The following is a 16,563-nucleotide window of genomic DNA, read 5'->3' as shown; positions in this document are numbered from 1 at the left end:
CTGGGGGGGATTAGAAGGGGGGTGGTCAGTAGGTCAGAGAGGTTCTCCTGCCCCTCTGCTCTGCCCTGGTGAGACCTCATCTGGAATATTGTGTCCAGTTCTGGGCCCCTCAGTTCCAGAAGGACAGGGAACTGCTGGAGAGAGTCCAGCGCAGCCACGAAGATGCTGCAGGGAGTGGAGCATCTCCCGTGTGAGGAAAGGCTGAGGAGCTGGGGCTCTGGAGCTGGAGAAGAGGAGACTGAGGGGTGACCTCATTAATGGGGATCAATATGGAAAGGGCGAGTGTCAGGAGGATGGAGCCAGGCTCTTCTTGGTGACAACCAGTGATAGGACAAGGGGCAATGGGTACAAACTGGAACACAGGAGGTTCCATTTAAATTTGAGAAGAAACTTCTTCCCGGTGAGGGTGCCAGAGCCTGGCCCAGGCTGCCCAGGGAGGTTGTGGAGTCTCCTTCTCTGCAGACATTCCAACCCGCCTGGACACCTTCCTGTGTAACCTCATCTGGGTGTTCCTGCTCCGGCGGGGGGATTGCACTGGATGAGCTTTCGAGGTCCCTTCCAACCCCTGACATTCTGGGATTCTGTGATTGTCAGCAGCTGTGTCCTGTTTGGTGTCTAGATCTCCCATGCTGTCTTTACTCTCCTCCTCTTTCTTTCCTCTGTCACTTACGGACTCTGGATCTGCCCTAGTGTTGTCTTCTGTCCAGCTCCTGCCCTTCACACCACCCTAAAATGGCTCTTCCAAAGATGCAGCAAGCTCTTCTGGCCAAACTCAGGAACTCTTCTTTCTTAGCCGTGGTGTGCTGGTTATCTTTGGCAGCATCAGCTGCGCTCTTCTCCATAAAATCTTGTTTTCCCTTGGCTTTCCAGTTTGGCCAGTTGTTTTCTACCTCTGCTGCAGAACGTCCATTGGGACATATTTGTCATCTGCTCCTTCCAGCTTTCCATGAAAGCTCAGCCAGGCTACATCCTGCATTCCCTTCTCCACTACTCCCCAGCTATCTCTGGGAAACATTACCTGTGGGTACAAGGTCTTCATTTTTCAGGGAAGTCTTCATTTTCCCCATTAGCCCCATGCTCTTTTGCATCCACCTTTGTAGTCCCTCTGCACCATCCTGCCAGTCAAGCTGATGGGTGATGTCTTCATCCTCCATAGCTCAGCCCCTACCACTGAGTCCTGCTCTCTCTGCTGTCTCCAACCTTGACAAATCCTCCTCCATCCTTCCAGAGAGCTGGTACAAAACTAATTTTCCCAGCCCACTGCTTTAACCGTAGAGTCATAGAATGTCTTGAGTTGGAAGGCACCCACAAGGATCATTGAGTTCAACTGCCATCCCTGCACAGGACAACCCCAAAATTCACACCATGTGTCATCCCCCTCTTTGACACCCTCATGCTCATATCTAGCACAGGCTACTTGTCTTTATTTACAGAAACAATGTCCACTCCATTCGTTCTTGGTGTCCAGAGCCTTACTGTTCTTTTGGTTTAGCCAACGATGTCTGTCCTCTTCACCTCTTACCTTCCCAAGTGTCTCCCTTGTTGCTTCTGTTCCTCTCGCTGGAAGGAGGTTTCCCCTTACCACCCACAAAGCCATTTCTTGTTTGAGTTCCTCCATTAGCCACGATGAGAACAATCAGCCATTGGAATAATATCCCCAGGCAAGTGGTGGATTCCCCAACACTGGACACTTTCAGGTTTCAGCTGGACACGGTGCTGGGCCATCTTGTCTAGACCGGGTTTTTGCCAAGAAAGTTTGGACCAGATGATCCTTGCGTTCTCTTCCAACCTGGTATTCTATGGGGTTTTTTGGACAAAACCCTATGACTAGACTGCCAAGCTCCTTCCCTGCTCTTGAGCACCATCCCTCCACACCTCCCTTTTGTCTGGGTTCCACTCTTGTCTCTTGGCCAAACGCGTGCCCAGCCCGTGGCTCTGGTTATGTTGCTCAATGTATGTGGAGAAAGGTCCGGATGGAGGAGGACACACAGATGTCCAGGACCTTACCGCTTGGCCAGAGACAGCTGGAGAGGAGAAAGCCATCAAAGCATGTGGGTGGCATGAATACCAACCCAGTTATCCCCTGTCTGTCACTTGGAGGTTGAACACCTCATCTATGTGAGGGTGGGAGATGGGAGAATTGTAGATTCATGCAGATTAAATGTAAATTAATCACAGGAGTTGTTGTCAAGGACACTTTTATTCCAAAAGAAAGGGACCTTCTACTGGTTTTAAGCCAGAGAAGTTACTCCAAAGTAGGAGTCATGGAGTAATTCCCACCTGTCCACAGGAGTTGTCTTCACCGCAGCATGGACTAATCAGGTTCTGTACTTAATGAAGAATATTTGAGTTGCTCTGCTACATCAATCTCTTAGATTTTTATGCTTTCAAGCTCAAACTTGGAAACCTTTATAGAAGTTTTTTGCTTTTTGGAGTTGAAGACTTGTCTTATGCCCCCACTCAGGAAATAATTGAACTGAAGTTAAACCTACATTTAAGCCCACTACTGAAACCAGCCCTTTGGAAGGACCAAGCGGCCTTGAGTTTTTTAAAGTGTGGCTAAGTTCTCTTCTTTAAGCCAAATTACCTGGGAGACAGGAGCCTCTTGGCGTGAAAAATGATGGGAGAAGCCCAAGGGCTAAATAGCAGTTTCAAAATATAATTCTTAGCCCGAGTGAATTAAGTGAAAGGTAGCATTAAGAAAGGAAATCTCCTGTTTAGTAGTAACCTTGAGGTTTCGTTGCCCAGAGAAGCTGTGGATGCCCCATCATTGGAAGTGTTCAAGGTCAGGTTGAACGGGGCTTTGAGCAACGTGGTCTAGTTGAAGATGTCCCTGCCCTTGGCAGAGAGATTGGACTTGGTTTTTAGGCTACAGTGTCTTATGAGAGCGTTTTCTTTAAAGGATATGGACGCGTAGGTCAAACACAAGAATTGGCAGCGTCTGAACTGTGATTGGAAAAGCATTTCTGAAACCAGGCCTCAGCCTTTTTTCATGGTTTTTATGAAAAAGGCCTGAAAAAAAAAAAATCTCTCGCTCACCCATTTCCAAGCACACATCAGAGATGAAAAATAATATCTCGGCCTTCGTTTTGACTTTGTGGCTTTTCGGTTGGCTGAGATGTTTATTCTGAAGGCTTCGCCTCAAAAGAGCTGCGGGATTTGAAAACCTCTGAATAAAGCCGTCTTTTCAGCCAAGTGCTCAGTAGTCATCGGAGTGAAATAGCTGCTTGCACAACAAACACAAAGCCGGACTTTGTGGCAGCCTTTCTAAACCCTTTCTTCTCTGAATTGCCAAGTTTTCCATCTCCTGGTTGTCATAAAATCTCCAGGCTCGGGAGCTTTCCAAGGCTGATGAAGCAGGAATGAGGATTTCGCTGCCAAAAAAACCTTTTGGTGCTGTCTTCTCCACATCACAGTTTAAATTCACTGTTGTTTTGTGAGGTTATTCAATAAAGCCGTTTGTTGGGGATGACTCTGTCAGGGGTCTATTGTGGTTTCAGTTGGTTTTACATGCTTCTCGTAGGGTCTTTAGCTGCATTTCTTCCCACTAAAAATGTGTAATATGAAATAAGTTTTGTTCCCCTAGATGTGTTCCGGCACCCTCAAATTCCCCTCGAGGATATAACACTGAAAGAATAAAGTGGAAAGAGCTCCATAGCATTAAAAAAACCCCACAAATTTATTAGTAGCTTGTCCTGCCAGAGGCTGGCAATATCCTCCCTGCTCAGCCAGTAAATATTGTATATTGGCCTGGACATTATAAAACATCTTTTGTCCCCAACCGAGTGGGGAGGTGGCCAAAGGGACACCCGAGTGAGAGGGAGCAGCAAATTGCTTCAGGACGAGGAATTTTGGGGGGATCCGTGTCGATTTGTACATTTCAGACACCGTCCTTGGGAGGCTGGAGTTCCTATTGGAAAACAAACCCCAGAAATGTCGCGTCGCTATCCAAACAAAACACTTTGCAAAATCTTGATGAAATCCGCACATTCCCTTGGAAAGATTTTATTTCAGCTCACTTTAATTTTCCAAATTAAAAAGAAAGAATGAAAAAAAGACGAGGCGATTTTCAAATATTTTTAAGTGGCTGCAGCAAGTGCCACATTCAGGGAAGGTTTGGTTCCCTTTAGGTGTCAAACCCAACCTGCCCAGATCCCTCTGCGTTCAGTGGAGAGAAAGAGAAATGTCCCCAGAGGAACATTTAGCCCATGTTTGGGGACAGTTTCTCCATGGATGACTGTCTGTCCTACCAGAAGAGCTTGAAATGAATCCTGCCGGGGATGTCCTTCATGCTCATGAGGAACAGGAACCCAAAGGGAGGTTTGTAGATGATCCCTCAAGTAATTCTGATACGTAGTCAAGATACCTTCGGAGGAGACCTCCAGGATGATGTTTTATGGGATTGCTTTCTTGGAATAGATCAGGATAGTAGGAGAAGATTGAGAAATGGGACCTACGTGGCATGGAAAAGGTAGATCCTGGAATGGGCTGGAGGACAAGCCTCCTTCTCTTCAGCAAAGAAGTTGGTCACACCCACAACAAAGACAAGAAAAAAGTGGATGCCCCAACCCAGATGGTGAAGAACCAGTCAAGAAGACCAGGAAAGAACAAAGAAATACAAGGATAACCATGGAAATTTGGGTTCATGTAGGTGGGCAGCAATGAGCCCTTGGACACCCCTTCTTGACACCCATCGTCGCTTTGGCAGCGTCTACAGCTCATGTCCTCCACCCAGCAGAAAGGAGCCCCCACACTCAGCGAGGGCCGGGTTGTCCATCCTTCTGAGAATGTCCAGATCCACCTTCAGAAGTCTCCTCAGAATAATCCGCCCCAAACCTTGTTAGTCGGTGGCTTTTATAAGGACAAAACCACGAAGACTTTGATTTTTCCCTACTTTTGTCCTGGCGGCTGTGGCTGTGGGTGTCCTCTCTTTCATTTAAGATGCTTAACCTCCCCCATTCTTTGATTTCTGCTATATTTTATCTCTACAATACTTTGCAGCAAGCAGTTCTGCAGATTAATTAAGGCTCGAGTTACTGATATTTTTTTTTTTAAAGCCATGCAAATAATTTTCTGTCCCTTTTAGATTTACATGATGTGAAAGGGGAAACGAAAGCCCTGGTCAATCTTCTTTGTGCCAACCAGCCTTTTGTCCGCTCCCCCGATGCTCCCTTCTGAAGTGCAATCCTAATCTTTACCGACTTGCTTTCTCAAAAAAAAAAAATCCTCTGATCATTTTTGTCCCCCCTCACCTCATCTTTTTGTTACGCAGCTTAACGCTCAAGCAAGAAAAGCCTTTGCAGCCGTCTCGATGTTTAAAGTCCATTTCTCTGTTTATGATTCTTAAAAAAAAAAAAATTGCTTTGCGTAATTTCCACATTAGAACTCTCCTAATGTCTATAAAGCTGACAGGTCATTTTGCATCGAGAACAAAAATCTTGCGGCATGTGATACAACATAGCTAAGCACTAAATTAGCGAGGAAATGGTGAAGATTAAAACTGGTGCTCCTCAACCCGACTCCTCTTGTGCAAAAACCTCCATCCTCCCCATAAACAATCATGCAGCTCTTGAAATCAATGCAATTTAATCTCCCGGCAGGGTTTTTCCCTATTATTTGGAGAATAAGTGCCAGTTAGTGGAGAAAAAGCCGATGCGATGCTGTGAGTAAGGACGGCATCCATCAACATTATCTTTAGAGGTAGAGCAAAGGCTATAGAGACAATCCTGGCTCAGACCTTGCTTAAATTTAGGGTTTTTTTCAAGCTATTTGCAACTCCCTGCCAGTTTTTCTTGAATTATTATTATTTTTTTTAAGATTCCGATCCTGCCACAGGCAAGATGCCACAGTAACAACTCCGGGAAGGAGGGACCTCCCACCATCAGTGGTCACTTGTCGATGGAAAACAGACTTAAAAGAGAAAAATTAAGATTTTTTTTGAGAGACGATTAATGCAAAATAAGCTCCGTAAAATATTCGGGCAGTGGGTACATGCGACAGAGCGGGCAGCATCCTCAACTGTGCGAAAAGGAATTGAGTTAAAGTCATACCGTGGTTCAGTGGCTGAGTTAAAACCAGCCGGCTGTGTCAGTACAAAGAGCATTTTCTCAAATTGAATCAGCTCCTGTCATCCAGGAGGCTGGAAATAGCCCCGCCGCGGAGAAAAACACGCTGCTGGGCTTCGTGCCGTCCATCAAACACGCTGGGAATCAGAGGGGATCAGCTTGAGTTTTTTCAAAGATTTGATTCTGAAACAGCAGACTAATTCTAAATGTATTTTTAAGGGGTTTTAGATGGGGAGGCTTTAGCAGAAAGCTGCTTGTTCCCGGCAGAATTGTGTTAGGAGAAACCTCTTCCCAGAAAGGGCTGTGGGGCATTGGAACAGGCTGCCCAGGGCGGTGGTGGAGTCACCGTCCCTGGAAGAGTTGGACAGATGGAGATGAGGTTCTCAGGGACATGGGGTAGTTCCTAAGGTAGGTTAATGGTTGGACTCAATGGTCTTGTGGGGCTTTTCCACCCCAAACAATTCTATGATTCTATTCTATGAAATCTTAGCAAGAGGTCAACCACCGAGCGAAGATGAGGACACCACCCTCTGCTTCTGCCCTTGCTGTGGTTCACCCCAGGTGAAGAGAAGTGCATCGGTGGTGCTTAATTTTCAAAGTCTAGTTTTCAAATTCCTGCCATCCGCTTTCATCCTCGATGTCCTACAAACACTCACGCTACCTCCCTGATGTGATGCTGGAAGGTAGCGATGCTGCTGCTCTTCTGTTGACCTCATGGTTCCCAGGACCATGGCGTGCCCACGGAAAATTAAATTATTTAGTGCCACGAACATTGTAATTGCCTCAATCTGAGAAGCGTAAGGAGATGTGGAGAGGAGATGGGAGAGCTCTAGAGTCCTCTTGGTCCGTGCAGGTTCAGCAGCAATGAGGAAAGGAAAATGGTAACTGGAACTACTCTTGATTTCTTGCTCTCTCAGTGTGAGGTGAATATTGGCTAATGTTTGAGCTCCAAAAGAGTGATAAATTCTTCACCAGTTCATTTCAGAGCAACCCTTCCCAAGGCATAGATAACCAAGCTCAGCCAAATGGAATTAATTTCTTTCCGTTCCAATTCATTGAAACAACACAGGTTTCTGCCTTGTGTGATTTTGGGGACAGACTTTTGAGCAGGGCCTGTTGCCACAGGACAAGGGGTGATGGTTTTAAACTAAAGGAGGGAGATTCAGGCCGGACATGAGGAAGGAACTGTTGGCCCTGAGGGTGGTGAGAGCCTGGCCCAGGTTGGCCAGAGAGCTTGGAAGGTCCCTTCAACCCAAACTATTCTGTGACTCTGTGATTTTCCTGTTGCTTTTTTCCATATTTGTTAGAGGTAGAGGCACAAGGGAAGCTACAAGATCACTACAAAACACTGGCGTTGCAAACTCCGGTGCTTGCAATAAGCCTGGTTATTTAGGACAGCGTTATTAAAAAAATTTCCTTTCAAGTACGTAAAAAATGAGCACTTAAAATCACTCTACTGCAGAGACATGAGGCGTGCCAATTTAAAAAAAAAGAAATAATAATGTATGTCTTCATTAAGCGTGGTGCATGTTCCCTCCAAGGCATTCTGTCTTCCTGAGATGGTTGTTTTGTTTTAACTCCCCCCATTACAGCACGCTTTTTATTTTCCTGAAAGTAGGACACGCGCTTTTCGTGTGCAGGCTGGTTTATGCTTTGACTGCGCTGATTAATAATGCAGGGGAAAATAGTGCTTTGCCTCCATTGCTTCAGTGCCCTTGCTGAGCACAACAGAATATTTCTAAAAGCCGCCTCGGAAATGAGGGGTCTCTGTGGGGACGTTGTGGGGCAGGACGGAGGCTCCGATCCACCATTTCTGATGCTGGGGCCTTCCCAGAGGAAACATCGCTCTGTGGAGGGAAGGCGTTGGCATTGTCTTTCCACATATAAGTGCTCTCGACCATCTTCTGTAGGTGCCTGTTGACTATTTGGGGACACCAAAGGGTCTCCTAAGGTGAGTATCTCGGAGTCTGGAAGGATGAATATCTGGTAGAGCCTTGCAGGGCTTTCATGGAATCACAGAATGGTTTGGGTTGAAGGACCTTCCCAGCTCCCCCAGTGCCCCCCTGCCATGAGCAGGGACATCTGCACCAGCTCAGGTTGCTCAGAGCCCCGTCCAGCCTGGCCTGGGATGTCTCCAGGGATGGTTCATCCACCACCTCTCTGGCCAACCTGGGACAGGTTCTCACCACCCTCAGAGGGGAAGAATTTATTCCTTATGTCTGGCCTGAATCTCCCTCCTTTAGTTTAAAACCGTCAACCCTTGTCCTATCACAACAGGCCCTGCTCAAAAGTCTGTCCCCATCTTTCTCATCGGCCTGTTTGAAGTCCAGAAATGCCACACTAAGGTCTCCCCGGAGCTTCTCTTCTCCAGCTGAACCCCCCAGCTCTCTCAGCCTGTCCTCCCAGCAGAGCTGTTCCAGCCTCGGGTCATTTCTGGGGCTCCTCTGGCCCATCTCCAACAGGCCCATGTCTTGTGCGTGTTTTTCCCTGTTCCAGTTAAAATATCTCCTGAACGTTACCACGTTGACCAGAGATCCTCGCAGGCGGAGAGACCAGCCCCAGCTCTGCAGAGACCCATTCTCAGTTCCCACCACCAGATATGCCAGAGATCCAACAGATAGTGAATAAAACCTCTTTATTTTTCACTGAACAATGAAGGTGAGAGGCTAAACCAAATCCAGAAGATGCTGGTAGGAGATTGACCTTAAATGACATTAAATAGTCATGGCTGGATTGTAACCTCTCCAAACTGCAGGTTTTGGAAAGTGCCAGAAGATACTAATGTTCCTAGAAGCCTCCTTGGTTCACCTTTTGTGTAATTTCAAGTGACAGATTCTCTGAGGATCCATGATTTAGTGTAAAAAACATACATAGCCTTAAGCTGCAAGCTCCCAGCCATCCGAAACCCAAATACCTTGATTTTTTTGATAGGTCTGATGTGGAGAGGAAAATCCGCTGAGGAAGAATTCATATAACATCTAAATAAATTGCCTTGTCAGTCCTGGAGATTAAAACCTTTGTGAAATCCAGAGGCCGAATCGGAATGAATCCGATTTTGAATAAAAGCGTAAGAGTGTTTCTGTCTCAGCGCTGGGAGTGAGCTCTCATGTTCAGGAGTGCAGCAGACCATGGGAAATAAAGCAAAGCAGTCTGGAAATCCTTAATAACTCGCAAACCTTTTGGGAGAGGGACCAGGAGCAGAACATGATCAGTGCTGCGGTGGAGGAGAAATTGCAGCCTGGATCCTTTGCTTCCCACCAACCTCCCGGTTTTCTCTTTAAGAAGGTGAGGGAGGAGGAACGGCTGTGGCACCAACACCAATTCCTCCTTGGCCTCCTTGGTCACTCATCCCCAACTTCCAGCCCTGTGGCACTCCAGATTCTCAATTACGTCTTCAGAGATGGTTCATTAAGCGTCTGAGCAGCCATGGAGGCGTTGGAGGGGTTTGAACCATCATTGCTCTTGCCTTTGGGCTGCAGAAAGGTTTATAGGCCTTGACCAAGTCATGAAGTCCCTTCTGTAGGGCTTAGTGTTGAGCCTCCCAGGGGGTAGGAACGTGCTTGAGAGGAGGATTTGTGAATTGTGGCCTTAAAATGTCTCCCTTGGGGCTGACGGGGAGGATGGGGAACCCACCACCTCCTCCTGAGGGCCATGGTGTCCCTTCCAAAGAGCTTCTCTTTCTTCCCCAGGTGGCTTTGTCCGAGTTAGCTGGTTCTGCCATCAAAAACAGTTCCCTGCCTACAAAATCATGCCTCTGTTGTTCCTTTCTTGCCCCAAAGTATTTTTTTTAAATCTCCAGAAGTCTCTTGAGTTTGCGGATCTGACCCAAAATCTCTTTATTGCATTTCTGAGGAAATCCTACCTGTCCCTAACATCACCTGAGCAGGGAGAAGGGGACAACTGGGACATGCCCTGACCTCCAACCTTCTAGAGATCCTGGGGAATTCAGCAAGATGTTGTAGAGAGAGTGTGTCAACAGCTTAGCATCCACGTTCACAAAAAAAAATACCTTTAAAGAAGCCAAAAATTGGTGATTTTCTTTGATTCCAGCATCATTTTACCTCCTTTACCTTCCACAACCTCACAGCGAGCTCTAATCACTAAGCGGCTTGTTGAGGATCAATCAGCCCTCACTTGGTTTTTCTTTCCTTAGTAGCTGGGTGTGCAAAATACTGCGGTACATGGAAAACCTGGAGCTTATTTCTTTTATAATGCCAGCGAAAGCAGCTGGTTAAGGCGGCAAGCAGCGAGCGGTAATAACTGGCTGAGGCTTTCAAAAGATGGAGGTGGTGGGATTAAGGATGGTAGGAGGCACCATTTGAGATCAGTGTGGAATAATAAGTTAGGATGGATCCATAGTTTTGCGGGGAGGGGGAATAAGAAGAAAGACAGAAAAAGACCTGTTAAGCCTTTCCAAGATGCACCAATTTTGGGAAGGAACCTTGCTGTAGGCTTGTGTTGGTGATCTGCCTTCTCTGTAGATGTGCTCCAGAAAGCCTTTGGTGTAATAACAATTCTTAATTGAGCATTGGCAATGTCTTTGCATGTAGGATAAAGGTATAGCCAGTCCTGGCTCATCATACAGAGGTGATTATGGCACTTAGTAGAAGACCTTGTCCCGTTTCAGAAAATTAAAGACCCACAGAAGGACCAAATTCTGTTGGTCCCTTCTCAAATCCCACGAGATTTGGCTCTTGAGATTCTTCTGGACTATTTTATTCAGCTTTGTAAATACTTTTCCACAAACTGGGATAATGGGGTGAGCAGCCCAAAGCTGCTGCTTCTCATTGTCCTTTCCAGAGTTTCTAATGACCACCCAGCGCTGTCATGGGATGGTCACAGTGACCGGTACCTTGTCCACTGCTGGTACCTGCCATGGAAGCATCTCAGGAGGGTTTTACTGAGAATAAAATGCCTTGGACACCAGGCTCAGCTTTGGAAACACAAGGCCAAGGACAAGAGTTACTGGTCCCTATGTGGCCAGTGGCATTTGGGGAGGGCTGGTGGCTCTGCTGACCCTGTCCCCCAGCTGTAGATCTTCACCTAGGTCACTTCGCTCAGAAAACCAGTTGTTTGGGGTTGGTAACTGTGCCAACCATCCCTCTATGGGAAGCAGGTGCGGTGAGAGGAACCACCATGTGAAATTCCTACAGCTGTTTGTCCTTAAAAGAGGGGAAAAAAAAAAAAGCAAAAAGCAAGAGAACAGCAAAGCGGTTCAAATGGGACGTAAACGTGGGAAGTTTGAATCTTCATTTCTCTGTGTGACACGTGTTCTCTGTCTCCACTCAAGCGACACTTCTGATGAAGCAAGCCTGGCCACAGACCTCGTCCTCCTGTGCCACGGAGGGCACCTTCCACCTCCCGGTGGACACCGGGACCGAGAACAGAACTTATCAGGCTTCTTCTGCAGCATTCAGTAAATAAACCTTTTTCTTCTGGGGTTTTATTTGGTTGTTTTGTTGCCCATTTGCCTCCCTTCCTGTGGGTTATTTGGGGACGGGGTTATTTGGGATGAGCCAACAGGCAGGATCGTTCGTGTCCGTGCAGGTGCGTGTGTGTCCGTGTGTCCTTCCTTGGGTGCTGAGCCTTGATACAGGTGACGGTGCTGCAGGTCCCAGGAGTTCTCTGCTTCTGAATTTCCCTCCTGGGAGGAAATTTTTGTGGAGCTCTTGGGTTTTTTCTTCTGAAAACCAGGTGGCATCCTTGCTCCTTTCTGTTCGCATGTGCTAAAACCATGAAGGAGCATGAAGAGGAGAGCACCGACCCTCTAAAGGCTCCTTCAGAGGAGAAAGTCAAGTGGAAAAGGGTGAAGGTCTCACTTTTAGCTGAGCTTTTGGTCCCCAGGATCAACCTGAGGTTGTCTGCAGAGTGTTTCAGAGAGATGGACCCAATGTGAATTCGCACTGCTTTGAAATAGGGTCCATCTTTTTGAAACACCCCATATATCTGCAGTGGTGATGCTCTGTACTTGAGCAACGGTATGCATAGAAAAAAACCCAAAACGTGGTGATTTCCTATTCCCTTAAAAGGGAAAAAATTCCAAAACAAAGCATTATTTTCAAGGAACCTGAGTGAAATTCCCACTTTTTAAGTCAGCCTGGCTGAGCAGAGGCAGGGGGAAGGAGATGCTGCTTATGGATCACAGTCAAACAGGCTTTTCTAGGTGGAACCTTCTAATCTCATCCTTGATGGGGCCAAATAGTGGCTCCAGGAGGGGTGATAAGGTCCCTGATGAGGCCCCCATGAGGTGGGACCACTCCCAGGTTCAAAATGCAAAATTAACCTTCCAAACACCTCTGGGACCTGGAGAAACTCCCAGTTGCCTATGGAGAAAATAATATAAGGTGACTCTCCATGGGCCATGTTGTTTGCAAGGCTGGGACCATTGTGGCCGTGCACACGTCTGTCTGCTCCAGGCTGCCTTTTTGCTGCTAAATTAAATCATGAGATGAGGGGAAAAAAATTGTTCTTTTTTTAAATGAAAATAATTATTAAAAGTAAGTCTATTCAAAGCTTTCGGAGACTTTCTCTTTGAAAAGGGCCATCCCTGCTGTTCTTTGGGGTAGCGGCTGTACGCCTGACATGGTGCATGGGCTTTGCATCACGTCTCATGTCACGCCAGTCCAGGTTTGAGCCAGTTGTAAGTATTGGGAAAAAAAAAAAATCTCAGCTTGTAATTAGTAGAAAACGAGATATTATTCGGGAAAATGCCCTTGGAGTTCAGCCCATGCCTGGGTGGGATTTCTCCTCCCCATTGCACCTCTGAGTGAGATTCCTCCCTTGAAATGAGAGGGGGAAAGAGCAGGTACAAGGGTAGGAAAGGGTTTGAGGGACAAAATTTGGCTGTGACCACCAAGCGTGGGTGATAAAAGAGATTAATAATGCAGTCACCGACCAGACCCATGCAGGCCGGCCTCTTTTCCAGAGAACTGGCTTGGGCACATTTAATTTGAAAATTGAATTTCATAGATAAAGCCTTGAGGTTTTGATTTGCAGAGACGCTGCAGGCTGGGGTTGGCTTTGCCAGAGCTCTGCTGGGAGATGCCACCCCAAGCGCAGGATCTGGAAAATCAGAAGCATTTCAGGTTGGGCATCCCACACTGGTTGTGTTCTTGGGCTCCATCTCACCCAGCTCAGGTTTCGTTCTTGGGAGAACAACCTTCCCCACGTGTCCTGTGGCAGGAGATGGGTGAGAGCTTATTCATGAGCATCGGCGAGGTGTCAGATCTGCATGGAGGAGAAGCCTTGGAGATGAGGTCTTCTGTTCCCAGGGTGAAGAGAGATAAATAAGAATAAATATGCAATATCTGCTCCGTACCTCCCCACGTCTGCACCCGGTGCTGAGGGCTCAGCAGGGCTGTGAACCTGCACCGAAAGCTGGTGGAAAGACACGTGTGAAATTAAAGGCTGGGTAGGGCTGCCCAGGTACCTTCATCTTGGCCTTGCCTGCAGTGTGGGGACATGCCTTTGCCTTTTGTTGTCTTGTCCTTTAATGGCGGGTTTTCAGAGCTTAATTTTTCCTGTGGTGTTTTGTTTCACAGCTTAGATGCTCCAGTTGAGATCGGGGGGGTCAAAGACAGAAAGCTTTGTGTGTGGTAGTGAGCAAGGAGTTTTATGGAATCACAGAATCATTTTGGTTGGAAAAGCCCCTCAAGATCATCGAGTCCAACCGTTCCCCACCCCTGGCACTGCCCCATGTCCTGAGAACCTCATCTCCGTCTGTCCAACCCTCCAGGGATGGTGACTCCAGCACTGCCCTGGGCAGCCTGTTCCAATGCCCCACAGCCCTTCGGGGAAGAAATTGTTCCCCAGATCCAACCTCAACCTCCCCTGGCACAACTTGAGGCCATTTCTTCTCATCCTATCGCTTGCTACTTATGGTCATTTCTGCCCCAGAGCTTCCTGTTTGCTTTTGTCCGGCTGGTGACAATAGTGGTGGCAGTGATGATCTGCCACAAAGGACTCTGGCAGAGGCAGCACAAGTCTGCCAGGAGCTGCCCGTGCTGGTGTCCACACCATGGTACCTTCCCCAGTGATGTCCCCATGGTCACTCCTCCAAAGCTGTTCCTCCAGCTCCTGGGGAAGGGAAGGTGGATGGACAATAAAGCCAGGAAAACGTCTGGAGAGCATGAGCCAAGCTGGAGGGTGGTAGGAGAAGCAGGACCAGACACGTGGAACCAGTCAGACTCAGCTGGGCCACGCAACCACGCAGGACCTCCCAAAGCTGCTCATGGCTGTTTACTCCTGCCCACCATCCACCTTGGCTTTTAGCCCCAAGGTCTGCCTGGTGTCCTCCTTGGGGGAGCTGCCTTCTGCTCCCCGGGGTGGGAGTGTGGCGAGTGCATCCTCCTTCGACACAGCTTGAATTTACTGAAAAGTGCAAGTCTGTTTTTATAGAATCACAAAATCATGGAATTGCAGGATGGTTTGAATTGAAGGGACCTTCCCAGCTCCCCCAGTGCCCCCCTGCCATGAGCAGGGACATCTGCACCAGCTCAGGTTGCTCAGAGCCCCGTCCAGCCTGGCCTGGGATGTCTCCAGGGATGGTTCATCCACCACCTCTCTGGCCAACCTGGGACAGGCTCTCACCAGCCTCAGGGCCAACAATTTCTCCCTCATGTCTGACCTGAATCTCCCTCCTTTAGTTTCAAACCATCACCCCTTGTGATGGATCACAACAGGCCCTGCTCAAAAGTCTGTCCCCATCTTTCTTCTCGGCCCCTTTTAAGTCCAGAAAGGCCACACTAAGGTCTCCCCGGAGCTTCTCTTCTCCAGCTGAACACCCCAGCTCTCTCAGCCTGTCCTCCCAGCAGAGCTGTTCCAGCCTCGGGTCATTTCTGGGGCTCCTCTGGCCCCTCTCCAGCAGCTCCATGTGTGTCCTGTGCTGAGGACCCAGAGCTGGCCCAGCACTGCAGGGGGGTCTCCCCAGAGCGGAGCAGAGGGGCAGAATCCCCTCCCTCCACCTGCTGCTCATGCTGCTGGGGATGCAGCCCAGGACACGGGTGGATTTCTGGGCTGCAAGCGCACGTTGCGGCTCATGGCCAATCTTTCACCCCCAGCACCCCCAAGTCCTTCTCCTGGGGGCTGCTCTCCATCCCTCCATCCCCAGCCTGGACTGACACCGGGGGTTGCCCCGACCCAGGAGAAGGACCTTGCCCTTGGCCTTGTTGAACCTCATGAGGTTCTCATGGTCCCACTTCTCCAGCTTGTCCAGGTCCCTCTGGATGGATCCCATACCTCAGGTGGGTCACCTGCACCACTCAACTTGGGATCATCTGCAAACTTGCTGAGGGTGCACTCGATCCCACTGTCTACATCATTGATGAAGATGTTAAATAGTATTGATCCCAGTAGTGACCCTTGATGGACACCACTTGTTACTGGTTTCCACTTGGACATGGAGCTATTAACTGGAACTCTTTGGATGTGGCCACCAGTCAATTATCCATCTAAGGAATCATACTTGTGGTGAACTCCTCATGTGGAAACAAAAGGAGCTGGTGACACAAAATTCAGGACAAAGCTTTTTCCTCCCCATTGCCAAACTCAGAACAAATATAGAAAAATGTATCCCTGTAATTCCGGGCATCTCTGTGTTGCAAGATCAATAAGGTTGAGATTTCTAGAGCGGCACGAGGGATTTCATCAGCAATTTTAATAGACGCTGGAGCTTAAAGGCTTGTTGTTGCTTTTAAAATCCCAGCCTGCTGCTGAACTGGGCAGTGGCAGAAGCATAGGCCATGCCAACCTCCTAATCCTAATAAGGTGTTAGATAGTCATAATTAGGCTTTAAAATTAGCTGTTAGACGTGCTTTTCTGAGAGGAGCATCCACCATCTTCTATCGTTAAAACTTGATAACGCTTCGTTTTTACCCGCAAATTGTTCTATTTTTTTCCTAATATATAAACATAGAAGATTACATCTGCCTGGACTATTATGTTTAATACCTTTTTTAATATCGTAACTAAATTGTCTGTGATTTGGTCATCGGGAAATGGCAGCAAGTGTGAGTGTTTGAGGCAGTGAAACCACGCAGCCTTGAGCTGGTCCGCATCTCCAGATGCCCAGAAGAAATGAAGTCAAAAACTCGCGGCCTCCAAGGTCTTTGTTTGAAAAAAGTGAGTTCAGGGTAGAAAAAAAATCCATAAAATTGAAAAAACCAGGAGTTTGGTGGGTTTGTAGGTGACGTTGTTGGGTTCCTGGAGGATCTCATGGTGGAAGAGTCTCCACTCCTGCTGCTGTTTTGAACCAGCGTTTCCTTTCATTGCTTCCATCTCTCATTTAAAGATAGTTGCTCTTCTGCTAATGTGAGTCAGAAAAAGGGTCACAGCTACTTTAATTAAGACATTTTTTTTTCCAATCTGCAGTAATCAGGAGGCGGTGAGATGCTGTTTGGGAGTTCCTTGAAAGCTCCTCATTATCTTCACGCTGTTTCAGTGCTGGGCGGATAATACAGGATATTAGCAGATTTGAAATCTTGGCTTTCATTAATTGCTG

General features: G+C 47.7%; 1 protein-coding gene across 4 annotated transcripts in view; it reads left to right on the top strand.

Moving 5' to 3' along the window:
- Positions 1–16,563, top strand: part of FAM168A (family with sequence similarity 168 member A) — a 198,478-nt gene that overhangs the window by 167,462 nt on the left and 14,453 nt on the right. For 2 of the 4 annotated variants that reach the window (XM_065656785.1, XM_065656768.1), the window contains one exon: positions 11,356–11,481. The exons of the other annotated variants lie outside the window; for them this stretch is intronic. In XM_065656785.1, coding sequence (XP_065512857.1) covers positions 11,356–11,481 — 126 coding nt within the window. The remainder of the gene's footprint in view (positions 1–11,355; positions 11,482–16,563) is intronic. 4 annotated transcript variants of the gene reach the window in all.

Source organism: Caloenas nicobarica, chromosome 1, assembly GCF_036013445.1.
Source record: "Caloenas nicobarica isolate bCalNic1 chromosome 1, bCalNic1.hap1, whole genome shotgun sequence".
In the NCBI taxonomy this organism is placed as follows: domain Eukaryota; kingdom Metazoa; phylum Chordata; class Aves; order Columbiformes; family Columbidae; genus Caloenas; species Caloenas nicobarica.
Note: the sequence above shows the minus strand (reverse complement) of the source record. Positions and strands in the feature narration are given on the sequence as shown.